Source organism: Primulina eburnea, chromosome 1 (assembly GCF_022965805.1).
Source record: "Primulina eburnea isolate SZY01 chromosome 1, ASM2296580v1, whole genome shotgun sequence".
NCBI lineage: Eukaryota > Viridiplantae > Streptophyta > Magnoliopsida > Lamiales > Gesneriaceae > Primulina > Primulina eburnea.
The window spans coordinates 15,095,777-15,108,119 of NC_133101.1; the positions used below are offsets into that span (position 1 = coordinate 15,095,777).

Below are 12,343 nucleotides of genomic sequence, written 5' to 3' on the forward strand. Positions count from 1 at the left end.
GTCGTTAAATATAACGACGGTTTTATGCAAATGTCGCATTTTTAAATAAACGACGGTTTTTAACAACCGTCGCTATATTTAGCGACGATTTTAATAAAACTGTCGTACTTTTAACTCATAACCGTCGCTGATTTAAAAATTGCGACGTTTCAATAGTAGCAACGGCTTTAGTTTACACGTCTCTATTAGCGACAAAGTAAGCTTAACCGTCGCAAATAGCGACGGTTTAAGCCAGAACCGTCGTTCATAGCGACAGTTTACACAAAAACCACCGCCAAAATGTCTATAAATACCCCCACCCTCAGTCATTTTCTTCAAACGATAATTTTCTGTAAGGATTATTTTGTCCAACAGATATCAAAAATAATAAAAATATCAGAATAAGATTAAAAATAATAAATTTGTGTTTTATCAGAATTAAATGTTGTGCCAGATGCTACAACATCTCGGATAACATCTACATGCAGCGGAAAATTAATAACACAAATTCACTTTAAATAAATAGATGGACAAGATTAAATATGCACAAGTATAAATACTTGTGCGGTGCCTTATGGCAAAAATTAATCACTAGAAAACTTAACCGTTCACAAAAACCTATCATAAGTGATTTTTTCAAAAATCAATTTCCTCAGCACTTTGAGAAAATAAAGCTTTCTAAAAACAACCAACAATATTAAAACATGAATAAGAAAGCAAAAACGAGATCCCTAAAAACACGAGCAGCTAAACACGATCTTCAGCCAACATCGTTACGGATGTTGTCTGTAGATGTCGGCAACATTCATGACAACACGTAAACCAGCACTCTTCAAAACAGCAACGTCTCTTGAATAAAGTTTTCTCTGAAATTATGAACGTTCACATGTGAGTGAATATTTGACCGAGGAAGAGAGACCACCACGAAAACTTTCCCACGAAGAAAACTCCAAGAACCTCACACGAAAATTTTTCCACAAAAAAACTCCTCCACTAAAACTCTATGAATTTCTCTTAGTCTCTCTCTACAATCTTCTCTCTATTCACACTCCATCACCTCACGTTGATACCTCTTATGTATAGCTTTCATCTCTCCTCAAGTTTATCTTCCATAAAGAAATCTATAAGATATGGTAAACAAGAATTCTATTAGAAACAAATCAATAATACCATATCATGTAAATCACTATCATAAATATTATATATAGAAGATATTTATCACAAAGATAATATCTAGAAAAGTAAATATTCCACATGATATTATATGACAATAAAATCTTAACATAATTATATAGAAAGGCAAAACCACAATTAAATATTATACTCAATCAAATCAACAAGGAAAAGATAATATTATGGAAATCAATTTAATATGAAAATTATATTTCCCTTCATTTTCTATCTTCTATGATTTCATTTTCGCTTCCATTTTAAATGTTACGATTATAAATATAATGTAGTAAAATTGTAAGTTATTAAATTATAGATTATAAATATTATTAATGTAGTAAAACTGTCGTTTATTAAATTATAAATGATGGTGTTAATTTTTGAAATGTTTCAAGATTTATTAAATTATAAAAGCAAAACGTAAACAATTAGCGACGGCAATCATATGTATAACCGACGCTAATTAGCGACGAAACTATTAAATTCCCGTCGCTAAGAAGCGACGGAAATGATGTTAACCGTCGCTAATTGGCGACGAAAATAATATATTAACCGTCGCTAAATGGCGACGAAATAATATGTTAACCGTCGCTAATGAGCGATGGTTTTTATATAACCGTCGCAAATTATGTAGTTTGACAACAATTTTTCAATGCTACGACAACGGTATTTCAACGTCGTCTTTATACGTCTACGACAACGATTTTTCACCGTTGTCTTAAAGCACACCCTTTAACCACATGACTTTAACAACGGTTTTACAAGACCTACGACAACGGTTTTTCACCGTTGTCTTTGACGTCTATGACAACGGTTTTTCATCATTGTCTTTGAGCACACCCTTTAACTACAGGGGATTTATCAACAGTTTTTTTGACCTACGACAACGGTGAAAAACCGTTGTCTTTTGCCTTTTTTCTTATAGTGGAAACTGATTTTTACTACTTCATTTGTAGTATTCAGTGACATGATTCACGCAATATATGATTTCGGTTGATGAATGAACTAAGGAGACCGAAGTTTGAGAAACTGGCTACGTGTATGTGGGCGATATAGAAGGAAAGAACAAGTTTGTTGCACATTGAGGAATGCCACAAACATAGTACAACAATTGGGTGGTAAAAGTGCATGGACTTTCTAGGTGAATATCATAATGTGAAAAGTATGAAAAGACCGACTTCAGAATCAACTATTTTAGAACCACCGATGAGATGACTACCTCCTCCTTCGAGATATCTTGGATGTGGATGTTTTTTATAACACAAATCTGAATGCAAGTGCAATTGAAGGAGTTGTAAGAGACCATTAAAAAAAGCTGTTATTCGCTTTTGGACAGCAAATCAAGCAACCTTTATAGGTCACACGTGGAGAATTTGATAGCATTACATGAAGGACTAAAGATTCTACGTGAGAAAAATTATCAAGGAACATACGTTACATCAGATTATCTATTAGCGATGCAAGCAGTCCTCAAGCCACATGAGGATTTTGGGTACATGGGAACCATCACGACAAAGATCGGAGAGTTGAGAAAGGGTCCAATGGTATCACATCTATATCATATCATACGATCAGCTAACGGAGTTGCACATGTTCCAGCAAAATTTTCTATTTTGGGTATCTGGGTGATTTTCTCTGATGACTTGACAGACTTATATATGATAACTTTTGATTATTGAATAAAGAATGCAAATTTCTTCGTTTAAAAAAAAAAGTTGATTCGGGCACTTTTCTATCTAAAAATGGACGAGTCCGATTATTAATATTAATTGTAAAAGGACCATTTAAGGCCTCTAGCTATTTATTTCTACATGGCCCTTTTTGTTAAGTAGTAATTTCAAACTTAAATCTATAATTATATACTCTCATCATCAATACATTATAATTCTCGAAGCATATATGTCCCTCTCACTTCTTAAAAATCTTTGGTACGTAGTTTCCAAAAAAAAAAAAAGACTTTGATTAAATAATAAGATGGGATGACTCGACTGCATACTTATAAAAAGTAGTCGATTTCTTCAAGCCCAACATCCAAATATTGTAGGTTATGTGCTAGTCGAATTCTTATATAATTCCAATCTTGAGCCTATTCGTAAAGAGATCAACTTTGAAAAAGGAACTTTTTAAATAATTAATCTTCTTATTTACTTTCGTAATTAATTCGGGTTCTGTTTATTATTATATAGTCGAAATTTAGTGTTAGTAAGCTTACTTTTTTATTTTTAATCATTTTTGTCGGAGTATTGGCATGTGTCTGGATGTTTTTGATGTGACGAAATTTAGCGCTACATAAACATTACTAATGAAAACTGCTCCATATCATTCTCAAAAACAAAAACTTGCGTCAGACGGTCTCACGGGTCGTATTTTGTGAGACGAATATTTATATGGATAATCCATGAAAAAGTATTACTTTTTATTCTAAGAGTATTACTTTTTATTGTGAATATGGGTAGGATTGACCCGTCTCACGGATTGTGATCCGTGAGACAGTCTCACATGAGACCTACTATAATATATATATATATATATATATATATATATATATATATATATATACATAATATATATAGTATGTGTGTGTGCGCGCTTTTTAAACAATCTGAAATTTTTGCATTTACTTTTAATTTCAATATGTTTCAATCTATTATTTGACTTGTGATAATAAAAATTATATTATATTATATTAAAAATCAAGAGTAGGTCTTTTATAAGACGGTCTCACGGATCTTTATTAATGAGACGGATCATTCATTGTCATATTTACAATAAAAATTAATATATTTGACATAAAAAAGTAATATTTTTTTAGCTGATGACCCATATTGAATATGTGTTTCACAAAATTAACCCGTGAGACCGTTCCACAAGAGTTTTTGTGAAAAATCAAATACATTTTTCCAATGAAATTTGACTCGCTCGATGTTTTGTCGCACTTAGGTCTTTTTTAGAATTTTGCCTCTAGCTTAAATTCATGTATTTCCTTTGTCATATATTCCTATTATTATTTATTTTGAATTTTAAAAACATAAACTCTGCTTCTAGAATGTGCACTTCATGTTGATTTTATTACATTGCCTGCTACTTTAATTAGAAATTTAATTTTTCTTAAGATGGCATGGTTGTTACTTTAATGAAGCATTAATATATCAATTAACTTTATTTTTTATAATTTTCCAACAGTAAAAAGAAAAAAAATCATTGATACACAAATAGTTTGGCCATGCCCATACGGTTCATAAAATTAGCCTAAACAACCATCCTCGAGGAAACTATGAATACATGCAATTATGTATAAGGACAATGCTTAAAAGATCATAGCCTACATAATATAATACGATATTTTTTAAAAATTTCATATAATTTAAATAGCTAAATTTCCAGATCACGGATTCGTATGATATTAGCACAAGAATTCCTCGTTGATGAATCTACAATACTCTAATATATATAGCCAAAGAATCAGTCAAAAAAAGTTGAGGTTTCTTGAATCACGACAGGTGCATCCTCGATGTGAGTTCGACAAACGCATTCACGCTGCATGGGATCGTCAAGCCTCCCGCCGGATGATTAAACCCGAATTCTTCTTCCGCTCGATGCAACAAATCTTGGAACCAAGGGTGATTTAGGTATGATATGGGCACCACGAATCTCTTCCTCTGATACTCTCCTACGTAGACCGCAAGATGGCCCTTCGGCACATCCGACTGGTTTCTATTCAGAAGGGATTGAAGCTTGTGAAATTGCTTGGCGTTCGCAATCAATGAAGGGAACCGAATCGCCATGTATGGCTCCTGCGAAGGTGTTCGAATGAAAACTAAGTGTGTGTAATGTTTTTTGATCTTAATGGATGTGTATTTGGTACGGATGAGTGTGTGTTTATATATATATATATATATATATATATATATATATATATATATATATATATATATATATATATATTGGAATCGTATCAATTCGGGGACGGAGTGGATGATACCTTAAGAAGGGGTCTACCAGAAGAAGAAGCACATGGCCTTTGTCATGAAATATATGATATTAAAAATATTTCTCGTATCTGTACGCATCAGCACATGGACCAGAAGCCCACTGGAACGTAATTATTAAAGTTCTCATTCTGCACTAATAATGCGAAGCCCGCGCGCATATATATATATATATATATATATATATATATATATATATATATATATAATAGTTAGTCTAAGGGGCTCACACTTGATAATATAGCAAGTATATAATAGTGTTTATTATATATGTCCGTTCTAAGATATAATTCATGGACGTTGAATCGATCCATTTGTAAGTAAAACGGATAATTTTCACCCAAGTACTAATCTGAAGTTTTTATGAAAGGATGATCGGAACATGAGGAAATGAAGGAATTTTTCAAGGTAGCATGTTCTCGGATCCTTCGATTTTTCGGCCTAAAATCTTGGGCAAATAGGTACGTGGGAGGGCGTACGAAGATAGGCAAAACATGTAGGTTTGATGACCAGTTATCAAACCTTATTTCTCAGCTTAAATTATTTAGCTGTGATATGAAACTATCTTTGTCCATTTGACAGGATTTATTAATGATCAATCGTTTGGTTTGATGAGCAGTTATCAAATCCCGAATTTTTCAAGATGTTCTCTGTTCAAATAGTCTCCTGCGATATGCACCATTAGTCGATTTGACAAAACAAAACAGTTGAATTTCTAACTACATTTCTCATTTCGTTACATCTAAGAAGTTGGGAGATTAGGCCTATATGTTGGGTAATACACCAAAACCATGACGATCGTGATTATTATATAGTACCAAAAATATGGAATAAAATAATCAACAATAACATAAAGATTTATGTGCTATTACAAATCTTTATCGTATGGAGAAAATTACAAGTATATACAAAACACTCAATATCTGATCATAAACTCAACCCAAATATAACCGAGAAAATAATTTCTCAAACTCGCTAAAAAATAACACTTAATTTTTCTTCTCGCTTGAGTTGCTATATTGAGCTTGAGATGCTCAGAAAGCTTTGATGATATATCTAGCAAATTGGCTCTCTATATAGCAAACTCTTCGAATATGAAAGTCAAATGCAAATTCAAATTTTGCTAGCTATCATTTGGACGGTAGTACGGACGTTCGCATTGGACGATATATTGAACATATGCACAATTTTCTTGCTTACAATTTTAGTCAAAAAACACATGTCCTAATTTTAACAATTCTCTTACTTGAAGATTTGATTTCAATCATGTCTTCACATCATCAATGCAGTAGCTCATGTATCATCTTTTAAACTTTTCGTCCAAACGGAAGTTGAACACAAGTTTGTCAATGGTCACAGCCTTTGTAAGCATATCAACTGGATTCTTACTTCTTGGAATCTTTTCAAGCATCAATATTACGTATATGCTTTGTCCTAATGTGATTAACATGATTTTTTGCTAAATGAATAGCACTCTAACTGTCATAATGTAAAGTTCGTCATAATGTAATTAAAGTGCTATTATCAAGCTTCTGACCTAGTTTTTCTAGAAAGTATTTCAACCATATCATATTCTTGCTAGCTTCTGTAACTGCAATGTATTCAGCTTCAATAGTCGAAAATACAAGCAACTATCTTTTGCAACTTAGATACCCAGCTTACTATCGTGCCAACTAGTGTGAACACATACTCAATATCTCATAATTAATCTCACTCGAGTATAGCCGAGAAAATAATTTCTCAAATTTACTCACAAATAATACTCAATTTTTTTTCTCATTTGAATTGCTCTCTCGAGCTTGAGTTGCATAGAAAAATTGGATGAAATATACATAAAAAAAGTAAATGGGCTCTATATAGTAAACTTTTCAAAAGTGAAAGTAAAATGTAAATTCAAACTTTGTTAGTTATCATTTGGATGATTGTGCGGATGTTCGATTGTACAACATATGTGAATATAAGCACAATTTTCTTTCCTATAATTTTAGTCAAAAAAACAAATTTCTAAATCTTAACATTATAGTCAATACTCAATCGACATCTCAAGGATTTGGTTGTATTTTTTTCCGAAATTTGAGTTGTTTTCTGACCGAGGATGAGCGCGTCTGAAATTGATGGAGTGTGCTGTAACAATTAATTTTGGTTCAAACTTTTATTCATCAATATATACACAGATATTTAATGCACCTCATCCACGGTTTTCCATGTGAACCTAGCAGATACACAGACAGATATTTTAGAATGAAAAAAATAACAATGAAATCTCAAGTCTTAATTTTCAGTTATTTAAATTTTTTTTTTTTTGCATTCATGTAATTTGCAGTCGTTACCCTTCATTGTTCACTTAGTAAACTCCTAGACTAACACAATAACATGTAAATCATATCATTCAAAAAATCGAATTGAACAAATCATGTGAGACACAACGCTCGCTTAATGTACTAACTCGAACATATCTCGGGGACCTTTTCAATTCTTTGTATTTTTTTACGAGCATGTCATATTACATCACATTTCCTACATCAACTTCTCAAGATCAAGCTTTGCAGTTTATATATTTGTACAATAAATTTTAAACAAAAACATCTTCTATTATAAAATATATTATATAAATAACAAAGTTATTAAATAAGGTTTTAGCAAAAATATATTATATATAATATAATTTCATATGCATGCCCATTACTTTAATATTTTCTGGTATACAAATAAATAGCAATAATTGTTCTTTTCGTTTTTTCTCTCCCCTATTTGCAATTTTAGGTCATATATCATTTTTTCATACAAGTACTTACTGGACATTGGACACATCAACTTCATATCCATGTCACGCGAAAAATGACAATTTTTTTTAAAAAAAACTTAGATTAGACAAAATAAATCATCAAAATCGCAAAAAGTTAAACATAGAGACGAAAATTGGAGTTTTTTTGGAACTCGTACGATATCATTGCTCCTTAATTGTTTTTTTTTTATTATTATTATTATGTAACAACTAACAAGAAGAGATCATCATCATAACTGAAATTGTCATACGCCCAAGACGTAGTTTATACATCGCCATCTTGATAATGATATTTAAGGGTTATTGCTGCTAATTGAGCCTAATTGCAATTAAGGCACCGTCGGGCATAGGGAAAGAAGGGGGGCCGCTTTCAAAATTAATGCCCATGTCTGCTAATCATGCTTATATTGATAAATCATATGTCAATTCCATGCCGTTGGTAACGTGCATGGAAGCTTCGGCATATGGTCCTTTCATTGTCTCAAATGTTTTCTTACTTAATTTATGGTCTTTTTTTTTTCCATCCACCATTTTTCTAAATAATTTCTTCGAATTAGAAACCATAATCCGAAATCCCATGAACTCGATCGTGATGATCAATCTTGGAGTTCATTTGGACGATTAAGCGGAAGCATGCATGGATCTATAATGTTTGATTGCTCTTTTGATGCATGTAGTTGGCCTTTGGTATTTACACAATTTTCTTGAGCTGACGCGGTATCTTGCAAATTTTGAGTAGACAAACTTTGTGCGACAGTCTTGCTGGAGAAAGTTTTGGTAGGATAAATCGATCACATAACAATTGGTCAATATATCATTAACTATTGCACCAACTTGTACATAAATCACTGAAGGCTTGTATTACATATAATTATTTTCATATAATTTCAATGTTGGATTATTGATCTGCACTCATAGACAGAGCAAGAAAATGGAGATTAAGAGAGGGAATAATTTATTTTACAAATTTTTAGGGGGTCAATAGCAAATATTAAGGAGGAAAGTGAAAAAATATATTTATTTTTAGGTGCCTAGTCAGTAAAATTTAAAAAATAAGTAGGGGCGATCGCATCCACCCATCCCGCCATGGGCTCCTTCACTGTCCGCATCGGAAATATGTTGATTTCAAATCGATTTTTATCGGAAACCTAGGTCGGTCTTTGTAAGAACCTGAAATTCCAGCAATAGCAGCAGCTGGCCAATTTCACCAGAAGCTAACAATTCCAGCAGCAACTCATATTTCAGAAGATGATATTTTCCAGCAGACAAAATCTAGCAGACAGATTCCAGCAGACAGAATCTAGCAGCGGAAGAGCGAATTCCAGCAGACAGTTACTGATTCAGCTATTGAGTTATAACGGAAGAATTTAACATGGAATAAAGGCTGTTAATAGCAGATTATGGTCATTTATTTGGGAGGCTAACAGTCAGATTTTGGCCTATAAATAGCACCATCAACCTCTGAATTGGTGTTACACAAATCTTGAGTTATCACTTGAAATATTTGAGATAAGGGAGTGCTGATTTTCGAGCAGCAGAAACCAGTAGCAAGGACAAGCAGATTTCAGACTTCAACCGAAACACTTTTAGCAAGTTACAGTAAGTGGGCTTATGTATAGTATCTTGAAATCCAGTTTGATGATTTATGTTTTAAAGCAAAGTTTCTGTATGATCGATTTATGATATCTGAATTTTGAAGCACTAAAACTGAGTGAACTAATGGTAGGAATATATATTCTGAACATTACTGATTACTAATTACTGATTACCGGCCTCACCCTTTAGAGGAGAGAACATATAGGGGACTGATATCAGTTTAGCCATGAAATTCACGAACGTGCTCAGTGCTTACTTGTTAAACTTCTGATTCCTGATTACTGAATACTGATTACGATTTCTGAATACTGAATACTGATTTCTGTTATGAAAATGAGAATTTCTGTATATTATTCGTATTATTGTTTCTGTATGAAAATGATTTCGAAAATAGGAGTTATTCCCGTCCCCGCTTACTGAGTGACAATCATATCACTCACCAACCAAACACATCTCAGATAATAACGAGGAAGAGTCGTTAGAAGAAGAGGAGCCACATCATTTTTGGGGCTGGTGATGAAGATCGTCATCTTAGTTCTGTTTTATATTTTATTTTCCGCTGCATCTGTTCAGACATTGAATTTTCTGGTTTTACATTTCCGATGTAAAACATTTATCATTGAGCTTGTATCAAACAACGATTTTATGAATAAAAGACTGGTTTCTGAATTTTGTACTTTTGAGGCTTATTGTTTTCGAATGTAAATTTGAGAGTAACGCCGGTGTCAACCAACCCTCGTCCCGGGCGTGACATGGAAGTGGTATCACAGCAAACCAGGTTTCATAATCTGGGGAGGAGGAACTAGAAATAATAAGTTCTAATAGACTTCTGAAAATAAGTTCTGAAAATTTCGGGAATAGACTACTGAAAATAAACTACGGTAATAGACTACTGAAATGATAGACTGAATACGTACAGTTAGGAAAATCAGTAGGGAAACAAATCAGTAGACCAGTAGATGGAAACCAGAACCAGTAGATGGAAACCAGTAGTATCAAACCAGTAGATCTGAAACCAGAACCAGTAGATGGAAATCAGTAGTATCAGACCAGTAGCCCGAAACCAGAACCAGTAGACGAAATCAGTAGATCTGAATGCAGAAGACTGAGTAAGTAGACTCGGAATGCATCAGACTGGTTCTAAGTGCTGGAAAGCAGCAGACAAGGCTGGAAAAGCAGCACACTGATGGCAGAAGCATCAGAATTGCAGTAGATAGAGAATTCCAGCAGGCGCATGCAGTAGACCTTGCAAAGGGCATGGAAGTTGAGGTGTTTTTCGCGCAAATTTTAAACGGCCATAACTTTTGATCAAGGAGGAATTTTTACTATTAAAAGTAGGCGTTTGAAAGCTCTCGACGAGGAGAACCTAACTTAGAACGATTTATTTGTTCTACCACCGCCGACGAACCCCAAAACCATCGTTTAGATAGTGATATCATTTTCCAAATTTTCGAAACTTTGAGGAATTTTCATTTCCAAATGGTTTAGTATTTTTGCACCAAACTTGGCACCATTCATGGTCTTGATGTCAAGGATTTTTAGTAAATTTTTCACGTAATTCTGAGACCGAAAAATTTTGAGCTAGTTCTTCTGTTAATTATATAGGCAGTACTGATTCTGTTCATTCTAGTATGTGTCTATAACTCGACCTATATTCTTGAGATCATTTCTGAACCTTTACCCTTATGTTTTGGATGTAGGATATGGCTGACCAAAATAGCTATATTAAGAGCTTAGAGGGGAAGCTAGAGAAGCTCAAGGAACATAACTATTGTCTAGAGCTAGATAAAGATGAATTAGAGCGGCGAACAGAACACTTAAGAAGTGGTGCATTATATGCATGAAGCAGAAGAGAGGAATAGGAAGGCTCAATAAGAGTTTGAAACCTCCCAAGAGACTGTCGCAGAATTCATCGAGTTACGTGATACACTCGTTGAGAAGATCCAAGTGCTTAAGGATCAGAATCACCAACTTGTGCATCAGCATAATCAGTATTGTGAGCAGACGGATGCTCAAATTCATGAGTTGCAAGATACTGTTGAAGTTCTTAGCGACCAGAATGCAGTTCTGCATGGGCATATTGAACATCTAGAAGCAGTAATAGCTAACCATGAAGATGAACCCGAGGAGGATCCCGAAGAAGAAGAAGAAGAAGTTGAAGAGGATCATATGGATTTAGATTTGGGAGAAGTGATAGATTAGAACATCTGTAATAGTTCTTTGTAATAAAACTTGTCTCATTTGCATTTCTGTTTTCATTTCGAAGTTCAGTTGTAATTGCACTTTCCTGGGAAATCAATAAAAGTTATTTTTATCCATTGGTTTCATATTTAAATTACGAGCAATTACTCAATCATTTTGTTTCTTTTCTTAAGTCCATATTTTGCCATCAACATTAGAACTTTCGTACTTGTAGAAAATGGACGGAAGACCAGTAAGAAACAATCGCAACCCTAGATATGGAAACCGCAATAATAACCGCAACGATGAGGATGCACAACAGCAACAACCACCACAACCACCACCAGTAGTTGGCCTCAGTCAAGTGGATTTGATGGCTATAGCCACGATTGCGGCCACTACGCTACAAGGGTTAGTGAACCCTAATGCTAACCAGCCACCACCACCACCTCCAGCTCAGAATGAGACTAAGCAACACTATGAGGCTCTCCGAAGAGCAAGAGTCCCAAACTTTGATGGAAGCACCGATCCTGAGGTCGGAAAAAATTGGATGAAAGAAGTGGAGAATCACCTTCGACTACTTGAGGTTCCACAAGGGATCAGAGTAGATGTGATTACACCTTTTCTTGTGGATAAAGCAGCC

The 12,343-nt window shown here is 33.9% G+C and overlaps 1 protein-coding gene across 1 annotated transcript; it reads right to left on the bottom strand.

The window, feature by feature from the left end:
* Window positions 1–4,370: 4,370 nt before the first annotated feature.
* LOC140811601 (auxin-responsive protein SAUR23-like) lies at window positions 4,371–5,061 on the bottom strand. Its single transcript, XM_073169593.1, has one exon. It carries the CDS (start codon window positions 4,932–4,934, stop codon window positions 4,641–4,643), a length of 294 nt encoding a protein of 97 aa, XP_073025694.1. The 5' UTR covers window positions 4,935–5,061; the 3' UTR covers window positions 4,371–4,640.
* Between the last annotated feature and the right edge of the window lie 7,282 nt (window positions 5,062–12,343).